This window comes from Pseudonaja textilis, chromosome 11 (assembly GCF_049901715.1).
Source record: "Pseudonaja textilis isolate UNSWEBS1 chromosome 11, rPseTex1.2, whole genome shotgun sequence".
NCBI lineage: Eukaryota > Metazoa > Chordata > Lepidosauria > Squamata > Elapidae > Pseudonaja > Pseudonaja textilis.
Window position 1 is genome coordinate 6,765,279 of NC_142000.1, and position 20,124 is coordinate 6,785,402.

At 41.4% G+C, this 20,124-nt stretch overlaps 1 protein-coding gene across 2 annotated transcripts in view; it reads right to left on the reverse strand.

Moving 5' to 3' along the window:
- Positions 1-20,124, reverse strand: part of PLCG2 (phospholipase C gamma 2) — an 87,710-nt gene that overhangs the window by 53,039 nt on the left and 14,547 nt on the right. For both annotated transcript variants that reach the window (XM_026714133.2, XM_026714135.2), the window contains exon 2: positions 19,843-20,070. In XM_026714133.2, coding sequence (XP_026569918.1) covers positions 19,843-20,038 — 196 coding nt within the window. In that variant the 5' untranslated portion in view covers positions 20,039-20,070. The remainder of the gene's footprint in view (positions 1-19,842; positions 20,071-20,124) is intronic.

Below are 20,124 nucleotides of genomic sequence, written 5' to 3' on the forward strand. Positions count from 1 at the left end.
TGCAAAAGTACAATTTTGCATGTGTACATAAGGGTCAATTTTTGTGCTTGCAATTCAGCACACCTCCTCTTCTGACCTCAGTTTCCCCAAAAAGGACTAAGCAGACTCTTTGTCCTGGCAAAACCCCTTTTATTAAATGAAGGTGAATTTCTTGCATTCGCCTTCAGCCAAAGGCCTGGCAAACAGTCTTTCAAGGGTGTAATTAGGAGCACCGACCTTATCTAGCTTGGAGAGCTGCCAAGTAAATATTTTCAAATGCAGTGCTGACAAGGAAGGACTCGGCACAGAGTCACTGAGATGCGCAGGCAGATCTTCACACTGCTGCAACGTACGAATTGTTCCTGCAGAAGCCCCCTCCCCTTTTGCTCCTCTTTTAATCCCTATGGGAGGGGCCATTCACTGTCCACCTGTGCCTTTACTCCCTATCAGCCCTTGTTCTTTAACTGTTCCCTTCTCCTGGCAGCTCTGCGCATGTGCACATCAGGAACAGGCTCCAGCTGTTCTTCTGCCCTACTGAACTCTGACTCCGAAGGTAGCTGATAACTGTTGGACAGCCCTGGCCCCATCTCTGCCTCCGATGCAGAGCCCTCATCCTCAGCCTCCACGACTTGCCCATGTTCCTCCCTAACCTCCTCATTGTCTGACTCTGCTGCCAGATCAGCTAGCCGCTGGCGGGCCATAACACCTTCCTAGGATCAATCAACCATCATCAAATTGATACAAACCTGTGTCCTCATTTCTTTTGTTTTGGCACCAAAAGGTTAAATGATTCTAGAAGTTTTCTCTGACATGTCACCGGTCTAGTGGAACAGCTTCTTCCCACACCCCCCAGATAAGGACCACCCTATTCCTGCTGATTTTCTGAAAAGGGGTAAACATCTAGATTTTAATGGGGCTCTGGTGTGGGTGTGAATGAGCCTACCATGGAGAATCCTTAAGAGGCTACCTAGTTTTTTAACTGTTTGTACTGTCAGATTCCGGTAGTTACCCCAATTAAATCATGAGTCTCGAGCCAAACTTCCAAAACTTCAAAAGGATTTATGAGGAGTTCACATGTCAGCAGCAACACCTGGGTGCAGCCGACTCTGAGGCACATCATTCATTGTCACCCTTGACCCTGGTTTCCCCACCCTCTCTGGGTGTATCGTAATTCATATTCTACAATGGGACACCTCCATAGCCAAGAGTCATCAATCATGCTCTCCAGTTAGAATTCTATGGGGCAGAAACTTCAGTCACTTAGCTACTATCTTTGAAAACTATTTATGGAATGCACTTTCGATTTCCAAGCTGCCGCACTGCTCTTTCAAACCCCTTTCTCCTCTCCTTTTCTGTTGGCAACTCTAAAAAGACCACAGAAATATTTTATGAGTTGACATGTACATCTAAGTTTTGTCCTTAATCTCAATTTGCTTCCCAGAGTTTCTCGGGTGGATGCGTGGATATAAAAATTAACTTAATAAGTAAGTACCCGTAGATAAGTAATAAGTTAAGTCACTACATGTATGGGAATGATCCTGGGAAACAGGAGGAAGAACTTCAGAGTAGATAATGGTCAGGTGAGTCCATAGAAGGAATGGCAAACATCTCAGGAGAGACCTTCCCTAGTTTCTTGGACAGTAAAGGCGAGGCGGTAGAGATGTACCTTTAGACTTGCAAAATTTTGTTAATATAACTTTACTATAGATTTAAGGCTTCCACGTCTGGCTGTGCTTCTTGTCTGGACTACCTTGCAAGGGTGAACCCTACGTTAGATGTGACCCAGACTTTCAGGGGCATCTATCTTTGCACCTTTCCAAAAGCATCAAGTTGACCACAGAAAGTCCTTTGGCTGCAGCCCTCCTCTAATCAACCAGGAAGCTCCTTCTCATTTCACCACCTATTCTACATCTCAAAATACAAAAAAAAATGTTTACAGAACACAAAAGAGCTTTTCCTCCACTAACAGGTGGCAGCAGCTGCTACTCCAACAAGGACAGAAAGGTCACAGCACGAGAAGGTCCCTTCCAACTCTGATTATCTGTTCTCTGTTAAGAAGAAAGGCTGAAGGTTCAAACCTGGCTAAATGAAATTAAAAGAGGTGGCACTTCATCATTGAATCAAACCATACCACTCGCATAGTTGGTCTTCTAGTCAATTCCCCGCCCATGGAAGAAATCCTTATTCCATTCTAGACAAATGGTTGTCCAAGATCTCCTTGAAAACATTTTACATCTATTTCCAAACTCTTTATTTTGCCTGCTTAGGGATTAAATATATGTGAATATTTGTATTACAGCAAACACTTCAATCTATAGAAGACATTTCGTCCCTTGAATTTTAAAAATGTTCTGATGATCCTAAAAGAGATGCTAAAAAGATAAACTGGCTCGGCTAATTGGAAGGCGTGTAAGATTACATTAAAACAGATGTTAAAACGCATCTGAATTCTATTTATGGCTGACGATCCATTTCAGAGCTGTTATACATTCATATGAGTTATGATGCTGAATATATGATCCTGAATATATCCTATCTATCCTATCTATCCTATCTATCTATCTATCTATCTATCTATCTATCTATCTATCTATCTACCTACCTACCTACCTACCTTCCTATCATATGTATACATATATATACATACATACACACATGCACGCACACACACACGCAGACATCGTCAGAGTATTAAGCTACCATTACAGAGAAAAGTTTAGTAAGTACAATAAATGTAATTTTAAGTTCCGGAGTTTAGTTTTTTTACATCTGTCTGTCTGTCTATCTATCTATCTATCTATCTATCTATCTATCTATCTATCTATCTATCTATCTATCTATCTATCTATCTATCTATCTATCTATCTATCTATCTATCTGTCTGTCTATCTGTCTATCTATCTATCTATCTATCTATCTATCTATCTATCTATCTATCTATCTATCTATCTATCTATCTATCTAACATCATAACTCTTGATTTCTTACATGTTCTTTCATATTTGACCAAAAATCTTCTCATTTGAGTAAATTATATTCAGATAGTCTTACTTTCTTTTGGAACAGCTCTTCATACATTTCTAAAGAAGTTATTTGAAGTCATCAGTACTGAAATGATCTCTGTAAGACTGGTGCTTCTGTGAGCATTTTGCTCTTCAAAATTATCCTTGGCCTGACAGTGGCCAAGGGGGGCACCGGCTTTGTCCACGTTGCGTTTTTCAAAGGTTTGGGGATGGGGGTGCTCCCCATTAAAAAAAAAAAAAATGAAAGGGAAGTTAACATGACATAAGCAGAGCACCAAGTTCAAATATCAGGTTTATTTCCAAAAGTGTTTTGAAGGCAGTCTCAACCACATGACCATTCTTAGAAAAGGAATTCTAAAGGCCACCGAAGCATTTTGTCTGAAAATGTTCAAAAATGCTTCCTCACGCTAGGTTTTATTAACATAATTGCATTACATGGAACAGAAAGGAAGACAAGTTTGAAACACAAACTAGTGTGCGTTCTTTCGATAAAACACTGACTCAAGAAGAGAGGAAGTGGTTTCATTCCACTGTGCAAACTGGATGTAAGAACAGACAGATCTTCCTACAGGTCAAGCGTTAGAGTTTGAGCAGCCACGAACAAATTGAGTGTTTCAGCCTACAATCGGAATTATCTCCCATGCTATTTACATGAGAGAGTCGTTAAGCGATCTACTGAATAAGTGTAAGGTTTAAGTTTGAACAAGTGTAGTTGTGTGTGTGTATAGGCATATAAATGTGCATACGTGCTTACATAAATCTAGATATATATAAAAGCGAAATACCACTCACGCCATCATCACAAAATCCTCCAGAACCGTAAAGCCTACAAATTTTAAATTTGGCATGTATGTTCCTCTTGGCTTCTAGGTGCTCACTAAGAAAGGATTTTTTGAAATGACCATCAGAGCGTTAGCATTTCCTATATTATTATTAACACACTCTAATGCTAAGGAGTTCTTCTCCCCTTCCTCACCTGAAAAGGAATCTGTTCCAAATGCAAAACACAAGCAGAGAAGAGGAATTTCAGTTTTAGTTTCATAGCACCAAGCAGCTTTAGTACAGAACAGTTGAGCTAAGCCACGCCCAGGCTCCTTGCTGTCGCCTTATTGCTCACCCAGAAAATACTGTTTCACTTTTCAAATAACCCTCAATTCTCTCACACCCTGACAGGATGCTAGCCAGATGAATACCATTGGATGCTGGCAGGCAGAGGCAGAATTCCCCCCCCCCTCTTATTTTCCTCCCCCAAAACTAAGCCTGACCACGTAGCTTTGCAGCGAAGCACGGGTATCGAGCTCATATAGACATATATATAGAGAGAGAAAGAAAAGTAATCCTTGACTTTCAACCATTTGTTTATCAATCATTGGAAGTTACCACGGTACTGAAATATGACTTGCACTTATGACAGGTGCCGCCTCCCCATAGACACCTGATCAAAATTTGGGCGCTTGGGGAACTGGCATATACAGGAAGTCCTTGACTTACAACCACAATTGAGACCAACATTTCTGTTGTTAAGTGAGACATTTGTGAAGTGAGCTTTGCCCCATTTTACAAGCTTTCCTGCCGCCGTTAAGTGAATAGGTGCAGCTGTTAAGTTAGTAACACGGTGGTTAAATTAATCTGACTCCCTCATGGTCTTTGCTTGGCAGAAGGTGGCAAAAGGGGACCATGTGACCTCAGGACACTGCAACCGTCATAAGTATGAGACAATTCCCAAGAGTCTGAATTTTGATCATGGATGGAAACTGAACAAGGAGAGAGATTCAGCCTGGAAATAAGGAGGAGTTTTCTGATAGAGAGAGCCATCAACCGATGGAACAGAAGTTGCCTTCGGAAGTTGTGGGAGCTTCATCCCTGGAAGCTTTCAAGAAGAGACTGGACTGACCTCTGTCAGAAATGGTGTAGGGTCTCCTGCTTGGGCAGGGGGGGGGGGTTGGACTAGATGATCTACAAGGTCCCTTCCAACTCTGTTAATCTTGTATCTGTCTCCACATTGACCTTGCTTGTCAGAAAATCACAAAAGGGGCTCACAGGACCTTGGGATATCAGTAGAAGATAATATTTGTAGCTCGAGGTACTTGATGCTCTCTGGGCATGGCTGCTTTCGTGCAGGTGTTTTGGGTCTAAGTTGGGTAATGAAACATCTGCCAGAAAACAACCAAGTTCAGAGATTTCCCCAAGGAGCCTTACGGTTTTAAAATGGCCTCCCAAAATATGTTTCTCTGAGGGCCTTGCCCTGAATTCCAGAAATGTCCTCTTACTCGCGCACTAATAGGATAGCTTCCATTGCTACCAGTAGCCCTCGACTTATGACCACAGTTGAGCCCAGCATTTATGTTGCTAGGTGAGAAATTTGTTAAGTGAGTTTTGGCCCGTTGTACGGCTTTTTCTTGGCACCTCTGTTTAAGTGAACCGCTGCAGTTGTTAAAGCAGTAACACCGTTGTTAAGTGAATCTGGCTTCCCCATCGAATTGGCTTGTCAGAAGGTCGCAAAAGGAAAATCATCCCCTGGACCAGAGGTGGCATTCAGCAGGTTCTGACCAGTTCTGGAGAACCGGTAGCGGAAATTTTGAGTAGTTCAGAGAACCAGCAAAAACCCCCTCTGACTGGAGATTTTACGGAATCCTTCCCCTGCCACGCCCACCAAGCCACGCCCACAGAACCGGTAGTAAAATAATTTGAATCTCACCACTGTCCTAGACACTGCGACAGTCATAAATATGAACCAGTTCCCAAGCGTTCAAATCAGAGGTATTATTCAGCCGGTTCTAACCAGTTCTAGAGAACCAGTAGTGGAAATTTTGAGTAGTTCGGAGAACCGGCAAATCCCACCTCTGACTGGCCCCACCAACCCCATCTCTTCTCTGCCTCCCATTGAGTCCCAGCTGATCGGCTGGGTCTTCTTTTGTTGCCCTGCACAGGAGAACAGAGCTGGAAAGCAGGTTAGTGGAGTAGGGAGCGTATGGGGATTTGACAGCAACCTTCCCCTGCCACGCCCACTAAGCCACGCCCACCAAGCCACACCCGCAGAGCCAGTAGTAAAAACATTTGAACCCCACCACTGCCCTGGACACTGAGACTGTCATAAATATGAAGCAGTTCCCAAGCATTCAAATGCAAATCCCCTGGCCTTGGGGATGCTGAGATGGTCGTAAGTGTGAAAAGGGGTCATAATTCGCTTTGAATAATTAAGAAATTGTATGGTTAGTTATCAGGAGTGAAAATTAGAAGGGGAACAAGTGAACGAGACAATGATAGCCTAGGGGGAAAACTCTGGTTATGGGATAGAGTTGCATACATGGCAGAAATTATGGGATAGAAGCTATAAATTAACAATGTCAAACAGCTTATAAAGAAAATTTGTATAAGATGTTTTACAGATGGCATTTTGCCCTGGCAAGACTGGCCAAGATGTTTACAGACAAATCAGCGAAATGTTGGAAATGTCACCAGACACCTAGAACATACAATCATATGTGGTAGACATGGACAGGAGCTAAAATACATTGGACAAAAATACATATACATGGTTGGCAAAGGTGATAACACAACATACAGATTTAAAACCTGAGATATTTTTATGGGGGATTTTAACCTGAAAATTATAGTAAAGAAAAAACATATTTAATCATATATATATTAACAGCAGCTAGAACTGTATTCGCTCAAAACTGGAAAAATGAAAAGATTCCAATAAGAGGAGGAGGTGATTATGAAAATATTGGAATGTGCAGAAATGAGTAGATTAACACTGGCAATTCAAGAACAAGAAGAAGCGGAATATTATAGAATATGGGATTTATTTTTTAAATCGTTGGAAAATAAAGAAATTAAATGATATTGTTGTAATGATGATATATAAGGTTGAATAGCTTGTTGACACGAATGTAATCTGAGTAAGAAATGTATACAAAATTTGCACAAGATATATGTACCCAATCGACACACTGTATAACTGAAAGATGGATTTGTTTTAAAATAAATATTATTATTATTTAATCGTTTTTTTAAACGCCGCTATAGCTTCAGTCACGAAATGAACTGTTTTAAGTTGAGGATTACCTATACTATAATGACTATGAAATTGCTGACCATATCCCTTTCCATCTCCGAGCACCTGTAGACTTCAGCACCTACGTAAAAGGCAAAGTAGATAGATAATAGTTGATGGTTACATTACATATTTGTTTGTAGAAAAATGTGAGGCCAATTTTCAATGATTAACAAGGAGAAGGGAAAGGAAAGGGAAAAGCCTGACTCAAGTTAAAGCTGAATAAAAAAAAAATGACATTAAGATTATAAATGGGAAGAAGGAGTCATTTTTTTCCTCCTTTATATCAAATTTAGGGAAAAGTCTAACTAAGTATCACCACCCCCCAGAATCAATATTGGTTGAAGCGAGACATAAACATTGTTGAATAAATAAAACAGGCACCAAATGAAACAAAGAAAGTTTGATTCCATCTTTTCAGAAAATACAAAAGAAAGCTGGGTGTTTTTTTTCCCAAACTCTTTCCATCCGTTCCTAAAATACAGGTGTGAAAAGAATGCAAATACAAACAATGGGATTTTGTTTTGGGTTTTTTCCCCCAGAAAGTCAACACAACCAGTATTTTCACTCATTAGCCTTGGATATGGAAAATGTTAAAGACCATTGTTTCCTTTGCAAATTTTGCCTCACCCACCCCAAACAGTGAAAACAATAGCTTAATCCTTGTTTCGCCTTGCTTGGGACTGAGTTTTGCGTAGCTGAAAACACAGCTGACAATTTAGTACATCAATCTAAGTATCAACTTCATTATTTTTGCATGCCTTGCTTACTGCGACTCCATAAATTAAAAGTTACGAAGATATGTTTTAAGTCTACAAGCCTTAAAGTTGCCAAGTTTGGAGACCTCTCCCTTAAAGCAACCTATCCCCGATGCACAAATTCAACATCCTTTCTTGGCAATTTCTGGCAATACAAAAGCAAAAGATGAGGAGGCTTGACCTCTCAGAGGAAGAGGGACATCCCTGGTTGCCAACCAAGGCAACTTCTGGAAAGGCTAACTAAGCAAGCAAGCCTGCTTGGACCAACGGCAGCATGTCTCTCTAACTATCTCTATGGAAATGAGTTCACAAAATGGACCATCTCATTGCAACCCACAAAATAGCCAAGCTGCCTAGCATCTTGGTTTTTTTAAAAAAAAAATGTCACAAGACAGGATAGAGATACAATTTGAGAGGGGGAATTATGTTGGATTGTGACAGTTTTCTAGCATCCTAGCTGGCCATCCAGAAAAGCAACCTAAAACGTTCATCCTAGGTTTATACTTTTTGTATCTCCTTCCTTCTTCCTCCCTCCCTTGCTTTTCCTTCCTTCCTTCCTTCCTTCCTTCCTTCCTTCCTTCCTTCCTTCCTTCCTTCCTTCCTTCCTTCCTGTCTCCATCCTTCCTTCCTCCATTCCTCCCTTCCTTTCCTTTCTTCCTTCTCCCTCCTCTCTGTCTTCCCTTCTTTTTCTCCCTCCCTTCCTTCCGATGACCTACGAAATAAAAGCAAAAAATAAAGATCTACAATTCATCTATGATGAAGAGTTTAGAGGTTCTGTGCACACTGCATGGAAAAAGACGGCTGGAAGGTGCATCTTTTATGCTGCCACTGTTTTCTTTTCCTCCTCTAATTTTCAACAGGTTGAGTTTCCTCCCCAGAGGATGGCTTCTAAATCGGGCAGGTGCACAAGGGGAGATAAATTGGTAAAAATAGGCAGTCAAGTGATGGTGGAAGAGCCCTCATGACTTCTTCGGTCATGCTGTCCAATTATGCAAATGTTCACCCCTGTTTCCATATAGGTGAAAGTGAACTAATTTTAGTTTTTCACTTTGGGTGAGAAGGAGAAAAAAAATAGAGGGTTGGTCACAAGTCCACGTGACATTTTTCTCCGAAAGGGCAAGAACAAAATAACATCTACCAAAATGAAATCAGCTGGAAATACTGTGGTAATTAGTGGAGGTTAAAGGAGGAGTTTGGTACGTCTGGTTTAATGAAGAGAAGGGTTAGGGGTGACATGATAGCGGTGTTTCAATATCCAAGGGGCTGCCACAAGAAAGAGGGAGTTAAGTTATTCTCCAGAGCACCTGAAGGCAGGACAAGAAGCAATGGATGGAAACAAGATTAGATGGAAACTAATCAAGGAGAGAAGCAACCTAGAACTGCAAAAATTGCAGACTACAGGAACCAGAAGGGTCTCAGTTCAGGTGACCCTGAGGACGCAGATAAAACTCCAAGTGGCCTCAACGACCCTCTAAAAGGATGCAAATGACCAGTATAGAGAAGAGTAACCAGAATGATTAGGGGACTAGAGGCTAAAAGGTAGGATGAACGGTTACAGGAACTGGGCTTGGCTAGTCTAGTGAAGAGGAAGGACCAGGGGAGACAGGATAGCAGTCTTCCAATATTTGAGGGGCTGCCACAGAGAGGAATGTGGGGTCAAGCTATTTTCCAAAGCACCTGAAGGCCAGACAAGGAATAATAATGGATAGAAACTGAACAAGGAGAGATTCAACCTGGAAATAAGGAGAAACTTTCTGACAGTGAGAACAATCAACCGATGGAACAGAAGTTGCCCTCGGAAGTTGTGGGAGCGCCATCACTTGAGACTTTCAAGAAGATATTGGACTGCCATTTGTCAGAAATGGTGCAGGGCCTCCAGCTTGGGCAGGGGGGTTGGACTAGATGACCTACAAGGTCCCTTCCAACTCTGATTATCTGTTATCTTAGCTGTCTGCAAGGAACATAAATCCTTCCATTCCCCGCCATCCAGCCAGAGCCGAAGAAGCTTCTTGGATGAGAAGCGAAACGTCTTCAGAAGGGAAAAAAACCAAGGACGTCCAGTTTCCTCCTGAAAAAGGCGCCTCTTGGGACAGCCATGACCTGGATGACGGAGAATCTCTGCAGACTTTAACTTAGGACTAAGGAGACATTTCCTGACGGTGAGAACAATTAACCAGAGGGGGACAACTTGCCTTCAGATGGTGTGGGAACGGCAAACACTGAGTTAGGTTTGCAGGTCGCTGCCATGTGGAAAAAAAAAAAAGAGGAAATGGACGTTTTGTGCTACGTTAGTACACAACATTAACTTTTGCAAAAGGGGTGGACTATATTTAAACTGGCCCGTCCCAAGGGCACCCAGCAAAGTGCACAGCTGGAGCAACAGCTGTTTGGGTGGCTTATTTCCTAGCACAAAAGAAAAAAAAACAACAACCAAGATGGGTAGGGACTCTCTGCCCCCCCCCTTCTCCCCCCACCCCCCATGGCCAGGAAGTTAGCTTTAAGCAATGAATGACACTGCAGACAAGAACAACTGAAAGAAGTGGGGGGGCGGAATGCAAGCCTGGCTTTTTTAGAACAGGAAACGCTGTGATTCTCTTCGAAGCGGCTTTTAGATCACGATGAAATTTTGAAGCCTGTTTGGGTGCATAAAATCCCGCAGGGTCTGGGATTCAGCCTCTGGCACCTTGACAGGCTTTCTAAGTTACAACTGGAAGAGTGCAGGAGATGAAATGACTTTTGCAGAGTTGCTGCTTCTCACCAAAGAGGAAGTGCCAGTGAATCCAGTAAGGGTAAGGTTTGCTCCGTCATGAATCACCCAGGAAGGCAGAAGTGACAGTTCAGCGATAGTGCAGGAAAGTCAGTAGTTTTCTCCCTCTTGGGAAGCAGCAATTGGAGAGAGAATCTGAAATTGTACCTTGCTATGGTTTTAGTAAGGTGCAATTTCAGATGCTGTGGTCTTAGTGGAGGGGCGCAGCGGCTCAGTGGCTAAGACGTTGAGCTTGTCGATCAGAAAAGGTCGGCAGTTCGGCAGTTCGAGTCCCTAGCACCACGTAACTCAGTGAGCTCCCGTTACTTGTCCCAGCTTCTGCCAACCTAGCAGTTCGAAAGTACGTAAAAATGCAAGTAGAAAAATAGGGATCACTTTGGTGGGAAGGTAACAGCGTTCCCTGCGCCTTCGGTGTTTAGTTATGCCGGCCACATGACCACGGAGACGTCTTCGGACAGCGCTGGCTCTTTGTAACGGAGATGAACACCGACCCATAGAGCTGGAAATGACTAGCACATATGGGCGAGGGGAATCTTTACCTTTTATAATAATAACCCTAGAATGGAAGGTCTAATCCAAACCCTCTGCTTGGAGAGGAGACCCTACACCACTTCAGACAAATGGCTGTCCAATTTCTTCTTAAAAATTTCCAGTGTTGGAGCATCCACAACTTTTGGAGGCAAGTTTTTCCACTGATTAATTGTCCTAACTGTCAGGAAATTTCTCCTGAGTTCTAAATTGGATCTTCCTTTAATGATCTTCTACCTACTTCTTGTCCTGCCGTGAGGAACTTTGGAGAATAAATAAACCCCCTCTTCTCTGTGAGAGTCGGTCAGGTATGGGAAGACTACTATCACGTCATCCCAGTCCTTCTATCATTACGCTAGACGAGGGGTCTCCGAATTTGGCAACTTTAAGACTTGTGGACATCAACTCCCAGAATTCCTCAGCCAGCACAACTTTAAGACTTCTGGACATCAACTCCTGTGCTGGCTGAGGAATTCTGGGAGTTGATGTCCACAAGTCTTAAAGTTGCCAAGTTTAGGGAACCCCTGCGTGAGACATTCCCAGTTCTCTCAAGTGTTCATCATGTGGTTTAGCCTCCAGATGCCAGATCATCTTTGTTGCTCTTCTCTGCACCCTTTCTAGGGTATTCATTCAGGCACCTGACAAGTGGCATGTATTTATAATGGTTACAGCATCCCATAGTCATACGGTCACCATTTAAGACCTTCCCAGCTGGCTTCCAACAACCAAGTCTACACCAACGAAGATGATTAGGGGACTGGAGGCTAAAACATACGATGAATGGTTGCAGGTACTGGGTATGTCTAGTTTAATGAAAAGAAGGACTAGGGGTGACATGATAGCAGTCTTCCAATATCTCAGGGGCTTCCCCAAAGAAGAGGGAGTCAAGCTATTCTCCAAAGCACCTGAAGGCAGGACAAGAAGCAACGAGTGGAAACTCATCAAGGAGAGAAGCAACCTAGAACTGAGGAGAAATTTCCTGACTGTTAGAACAATTAATCAGTGGAACAACTTGCCTCCAGAGGTTGTGGATGCTCCAACACTGGAAGTTTTTAAGAAGATGTTGGATAACCATTTGTCTGAAGTGATGTAAGATTTCCTACCTAGGCAGGGGGTTGGACTAGAAGACCTCCAAGGTCCCTTCCAACTCTGTTCTATTCTATTATCTTCCAATGATAGGGAAGAAGGGAGAATAGCCAAATGTCCTGCCTTACTAGAGGATGTTCAACCACTTTCTCTTTCTCTCAGCCACCAAGAGGACATGGAACGCTTCGAAGCAATATTCCAGTGTTAAATAATATGATCATTTGGTGAAGAGTCCACCATGGCCATCGGTGGACGGGATATAGGGAGCTTGAGGGGTTGCTTTTTTCATGCAACTTTGCATGGAATACAGCAGCCAAGAGTAGGGTAAATAATCCTACTTAGCTACTATTTCTCTGATATATTCCATGTTAAACCCTGCTCAAGAAAAGCTTTTTGTTAGTATAATGAATAATAAGAAGAGATTCTTCTCATTCCTACTTCCACATCCTGACTCTGGGTTGTCTCAGCAGGCTTTAACTGTCTCAGAAGTGTCTCGCTTGTTGTCCTATGCCAGTGACCTAAGAGCTGTGGCTTCTATAAGCATGTAATTTTGGCTTCTTTTGCTTGCCTTTGATCTTCCCTTTCATGTTTAAAGAAAGGCCCTCTTCTTTCCTTCAGACCCAGTGATACCTGGATCTGGACAGGACTTCTTGTTACTAAGATTGTTCCTTGACTATTTTGCCATGGCACCTTCTTCTGTTATCAAAAAGGATTAGCTATGGAGGCCCTGAGGTTTATAGAGATTACTGCAAGACTTCTACTTGTCATCATTACTCACTCACTGCGTTCTGACCCAGGCTTCGTCAAATGTACTTAAACACAAACTTGTTTTAAAAACAAAACCTATTTTATTGCAACATTGGGAATCACTTTCATTCTCAGCCAGAACCAATTATAAACAGTTCCCCAAGATAAGCACACCCCTTTCAGTGCTGTGGAATGCTGCCAAAAACAGAAGTCTCCAATTATCGCAGAAACACAGCAAAATACCAGAGAAAACCAACCAGGGCTTCAAGAAGGACTCCCACTCTATCGAACTACCTTGCTTCCTGCAAAGAGTTTGTCATCTTGGCCTGACTTTTATCCCTTATGGGAGGGGCAATCACCTCCCAGCTTTACTCCCAAGTCGCCCTTCTGCTTCAGCTGCTCTCGCCTTCTAGAAGCTCTGTGCTCAAGCACACTGGGAACAGGGGCCTCTGCTTCGCTGCTGCCAGACTCCAAAGGCTCCGAAGGCAGCACCCCACTCCCAAATGGTCCTGGCCCCATCCCTGCACCGGATGTAGGACTCTCATCCGAGTCCTCTCCAGACTCCCTGACTGGTTCCCTTTCTTTCCCACTGTCCAATTCCGCTGCTGTCTGCACCAGCTGCCAGCAAACCACAACACACTAGCGATGCAAACAATTACTCAGTCAAGGTAGGGCCCTGTGACTTGGGGGTGAGAGTAAAATCATTCCTTGCAGTGACAAGTCCCTACATAGGTAATACTGCGTGTGTATTAGTGGCATAACCACAGACACTGAGAAAAGACCAATGGATGAGAATATCTGTAGCTCAGGGTTGAGCTGAGGAGTCCTTGGTGCTCCCTGAGTGGGGTGGTTTTCTTGTAGACATTTCATTACCTAGCTAAGTAACATTCTCAGTGCTGGTGAATGTCAGAATTAATATCAGCCAATCAAGCAGAAATCAAAACCCTAATCAAGGAACTACCAAGGAGAAACTATCCTCCCAACAACCCTGATAGGGCAATCTATTATAGGTAACAACCAAGTTCAGGGAACACCAAGGATTCTACCAGGAAAGCAGTAAATGGAGTTTCCACATATTCAGATACCTGAAATTCAAAGGTGTGCAAAATGCTTATTTCCAAAGTGCTCCTTGTGCAAAACCAACAAGTATCTGATGCACATCCAACAAGTTTCAAAGGAACATCCTACCTTCCTTATCTGAATCTGTCTCACATTTTCAGTGTTACAGTAATATAAATTAGCCGTGACATAAGATTGCTCGATAATTCTGTATTTCTAAGTGCTCTGTGACATCAGCTCCAATAATAACCTGACATTAGATTCAGCAAAAATGCTTACACCGTGGGTGGGGAAGGGGAGGTGGCAGGGAAATGAAACCGTAAAAATAGAAGTTAAGACTCAGAAATTCTAAGCAAATTTATAATCAGTTTAAATGTAAGACTTGCATCTAAGACAAAGAGGAAAGGGAACACAACTTTATTCAATGAGCCATGATGTTTTCGAGACACTGGAAAGCAGCAAAATGTATTCTTAACTATCCTCAAAGGAAACCAACCAACTTCTTTTGAAACCAAAGAATAATTCGCCATCCACGTTTTCGTTTATGTTGCAAAATTCAGGATTATAGGCGCAAGTCCTGCGGTATGTTCAGAATGGATCACCCACAAAAGCTGTATGTTATAAACAGTTTTATGAACTATAACAGTTACATTTGGGATTGGGTTAAAAGAAAAAGACAAGCTAAAATTTGCAATGAACCAGTTAATAGTCTGCTTTGAAAAGCAAAGAAAAAAAGGCATGATCCAACTCTATATTTGTGGCAGGAAGGCAAAAACCACAAACTGGAATGGTAGATGTCTTGCACATTTTTCAAAATGCTGGTGGGGCTCAGGACATCAGTCCTGAAAGAGATCAAATATTTAAAAGTAGTCCAGGCTGCAATGCTATGCCCCATTCCTTGGGAGTAAGAACCAAACAGTTCAATTGGCTATTAAGTTCTTTATTTCAATCAAAGATCGGATCATGCAGAAAAATCAGGTTACTAAAAAAATTCAATGAAATCAAAAGAAGAACAAGAACATCAAGTAGCAATAGTAGAAACTAAACATGCTTTGTTCTAATAAATTATAACACAATCTTATAAAATGTCAAAGAGCTTTAAGGTAATGATGCTTCTCAAAGTTGGCAACTTTTAAGATGTGGACTTGTGAACATCCAGAATTGGCTGGAGAATTCTGGGAGCTGAAGTCCACACATCCTAACTTTATCAATTTAAGAATAATAAAATAGAAGGCACGTTCCATTAAATGGAATGCCCATAAAATCTAAAAAAGATTTTGTGTCTATTTAAGTTTAATTATTTTACACACGTGCAAAATAAGAACAGAATTTTACACATGTTTTATATGTTACACTTCCCTGCTGTGTTATATAGGTCTACTGACACCTGCTCAAAGGTGTGTTGAATTTTTATTAGATCCCCGTGTGATTTTTTTTCCGACGGTTTCATTCTGATTTGTACAGTGTACGATTTGTAACATGCAGCTTTCATTATGAAAACTGCAAATTTTTCAACCACAAAGCTTACTGTAATTAGTTTAGGCTTTTACTCCTAATGATTTGAAGTTACTTAACTGTAAGCCAACAATTTTGAATACATTTATGCTGATAAATAATGTAGGATAAAAACGTAAAACCCCAAAGTTTCCCACAATCTAGAAAAACTCAAAACAATAAAAGTAAAAAATACAAATTCCAAATCAGCATTAAAAATGTTTTTTAATTTTTGCCACAGAAGATATTTTTTATGTAACACACACACACACCACACACACACACACATATATAATATTAATACGCACACACTAGCTTCAAGATTGTTATTTTAAAAGAATGAATATCAGCCCATTTGCAAAGGGAATTTCGTTCTTACTAATATGTTAATTTTTTAAAAAAAAAAGTTACTTTAAACTGCAGTCGGGCATGAAACCAAGATAATTCTACCTTCCTGCATGCTGATGAAAAAAATCTGGTTCAGTTTGAAATGCAATCTTTGAGACCCACTTAAAATTCCAGTCCGCTTGAATCAAAAAGAAATGCATTCATTTAGAAATGGTAACACTGGTAGAGGTAGTCCTTGGGTTATGACAGCAATCAAGACTGGAATGGCCATCGCTAAATGAGTCTCAAAAGTGCAAAGTTCTGGGACCGCATTGCTTAGTGACAATAATCCCAGCAATCTTGGTTGCCATCATAACCCCATGATGCACTGGTTATGAACTGGGAAGTGGCAGGAGACCCAGCTAAGGAGTGCAGCGGGGCTACGGAAGGATGGAGAAGGCCCTGTGCAGGTTACATGTACGTTTAGGAGAGGCTGGGAGAGCCCAGTGCTGCAACACTGTGCAAGTTCAGGAAGGCCATGGGGTATTGGGCATGGTGCCACGCAAACACAGGCTAGTAAATGGATAGGAGAGCGTGAACACAGAAGAACGAAAGGTACTGACCAGGTCCAACTTTTGACCTTTCCTGCAGGCTTCCCCATTGACTTTCCTTGTGGGAAGCCTGAAAGGAAGGTCACAAACACTGATCATGTAACCATGGCTCTCTGGGATGCCATAACCACGAGCTGGACACACGAGCGCCCATCTTATGGTCATGTGATCGCAGGGAGGCTGCAATGCCCAAAACTTCAAGGATAAGTCATATGTTCCCTTTTCAGCATTGCTGTAATTTTGAAGAGCAACAGCAATAATATACCACTTCGCAGTGCTTTTACAGCCCTCTCTAAGCAGTTTACAGAGTCGGCCTATTGCCCCCACCCCAACAATCTGGGTCCTCATTTTACCCATCTCAGAAGAATGGAAGCCCAAGTCAACCTTGAGCCTGGTGAGATATAAACTGCCAAATTGCAGGCAGCCAGCAGGCAGCAGAAGTAGCCTGCAGTACTGCACTCTAACCACCGCGTCACCACAGCTCAAGAATGGTCACTGAATGGATATAAGCCAAGGACTATCTATAGAATTTAATTTAATGGATATAAGCCAAGGACTATCTATAGAATTTAATTCTTTAGCTACTATTTTAAAAGCACACTATTAAAGGAGAATATTTGTAGTTGAGGGTTGAAATGAGGAGTCCTTCGTGCTCTCTGAGCTTGGTTGCTTGCTTGCAGACATTTCATTGCCAAACTAGGTAATATCATCAGTAACCAGTGATGATGTTACCTAGTTTGGGTAATGAAATGTCGGCAGGAAAACAACCAAGCTCAGAGACCACCAAGGACTCCTCATAAAAACACACTGGATGTAACTTCTAGTCTCCCACTAATTGGATTAACTTTCATGCTTTGGATGCTTTCATGATATTATGGTAGGTTAAAAATTGAATGGGATGGGATGGATGGACGGACGGATAAACAAACGAGCAACGTATAAGTCATCTGATTCTGAAACATTTGAACAAACATGATGAATATCTTAACAACGTGACTATACTCTGATCTTATTTTGAGATATTAACAACTGTGCTATCATAGTAATTATGAAAAGGGAAGTTACTTCCAGTTCATATAGTAGATCGGCCAAGACACGGATGCTATATTCTGTTTTACATGTACAACCACTGATTAATAATTATTCTCATCAATTAAAAGAAGCTCTCTAACATCGTAGCCTTTTCTTTTTGGAGGTTAACTATGGGCAGCATCAAATACCAAAACTATAAATGGATAGTTTTATTTGGTACACCTTACTACTATGTATGTTTAAAAAATGCACAATGGCTTTTGTTAATACTAGTACAGCCTCAAAGCATGGCAAACATATCTTAGGAACAAGCAAAGCAATGATTCAGTTCTACTCAGATGTCACACTAAACCATGATTAGCAATAGCCATGATTTAAAGCCAAATTATGACTTAGCCCTCCTTCTCCATTTCTGATTTTCCCTTTTCAGGCCTAGTTTAGGCTGAAAAAACAGCTTCTATCCCAGAGCAGTAACTATATTGAATTCTGTTGTATAGTGCAATATTAATGCAGTATCACGGGGTTTTCAATTCAATTATATAGAATGTGAAGGATGTGGGTTTGTATTTTACTTTTATAGTTATAATGTACACTGAAGATAGCATTTAATTTTGTTGTATGAGATGCAATGACAATACACTAAACAATACTATACTATAACTAAAACTAAAACTATAACTATACTATCGTTTGTAGTCCACATTTAAAATCTGCCATTTGACTAAGTAAATTACAATCACACAGGATATGTAATTTTGGAGACAGTTAATGCTTTCTCAATTTAGATTTTATTCCAAACCCTAGATAAACCTTCTTAACCATGACGTGATGCAATAGCTGAGCCAGTGCATTAAGCCTTTTTTTTTTTCATCACACATGGGTTATCTCATTAACATGACCAAACTGTATTTCAGTCTATTATTTATTAGGGTTGCACAATGTCTTTCAATTTGATTCAGAAGAAGTGCTCTGGAATTTACAGAAGCATGAACACCAAATTTCTTTGGGTGTCATTAAAGCCACCAGACGCATGGCAGTGTCAATTCTGGAAACAGGTGTACATTAAAAACATCTAATCACCTAAAACTGTAAACTAAACTGTAATCTTGTGGGAAATTCATTTTGTTGTTACCTGCAGCCATACCTCTATACTAAAGCACAGGTGGATTAGGAGCATGAGGCTGGAGTTCATGGTAGAAGTAGTCCTTAAGTTACAATTATTTGTAAGTGGACTATAGAAGGAACAGATCAGAATCCAGCCCTTCCTTATCATTGGTTGCCCTCTCCCCTCTTTGGAAGAGCTTTATAGCTCCCGCTGCCTTAAGAAAGTTCAAAACATTCTCAAAGATCCATCTCATCCTGGGCATCCTTTTTTTGAACTATTACCACCTGGCAGACGGTACAGGATAATAAAAACAAGGACAAATAGGTTCAAAAACAGCTTCTATCCCAGGGCAGTAGCTCTGTTGAATTCTACTGTATAGTGCAATATTAATGCAGTATCAGAGATTTTCAATTCAATGTGTGGAATGTGAAGGATGTGTGTTTGTGTTTATTTTCATGGTCATGGATGTGCTCTGAAGACGGTGTTTGATTTTGTTGTACGAGATGCAATGACAATAAAGTAAACTAAACTAAATTTGTTTAGCAATTCTTCAATGTTACAACAGCACTGAAAAGAAGTGACTTACAACTTGATTCTTGGGCTTAAATTCAATGCAGCATCAATTACATGATCAAAATTCAGGTGCTTGGCACAACTGGCGTGTATTTAAAATATATTTGCACATTACAAATGCATGCCAGTTGCATTTACAGATGTCATGTGTTCATTATTTGTGATCTGCCCAGCCAGTTTCCAACATGTAAAGTCAATGGGAGAAGCCAGATTCGCTTACCGACCACATGATTCATTTAACAGCTCTGGCCAAAAAAAAAAAAAAGTCGTAAAATTGGGCATGGCTCACTTAACAATCGCCTTGCTTAACAATGAAAATTCTGGTCTCAATTGTGGTCATAAATCAAGGACTACCTGTAGTAACATCTGTCGTCTTCATCCTTTCCAAGAATGCTTGCAACTAATCTGTAGGCGATGCCCAGGCTGAGCCCGAAGAGGGAGGGGGTCAAATGCGTCATCAGCCATGAGTCCCTTCGTGACCAAAAGAGATCTAAGCCCAGCCCACCTTGAATTCCTTTGATTCTTCTCTACCGCCAATTTGCTTTGACAGTTAGTTCAGATTCTTATAGAGAGCTTAAGCTTGCAATAAAAATCTTTGTACTCATTTGAACTGCCCGGATTTTCATATTTCCCCAGCACCTGACACAATCAGTTCCAATAATTTACAGTGATGCCATGAAGGCAGATACTCACAAAATCCTTCTATCTTGTCCGCTGTTTTGCTCCAAGCCACCTGCCTGGTTTCCATAATGACCTGAATTGTTCTTCTCTCTGGATTACTTTTCTTGAGGCTGTACACCGTCATCACTGTCCCCAGCTCCAAGGTCCTTTTGATCTGACTCTTCTCATACTCGGGGAGCTGTCCATACTCCATACTTCGGCTGGACATTTTGGGGTTGAAGAGAGCAGGTCTTGAGAAGGCTAGAAGGAAAGCAGGGAGGAAGAGAAATGTATTATTTTAAACCTGGCCCTCTT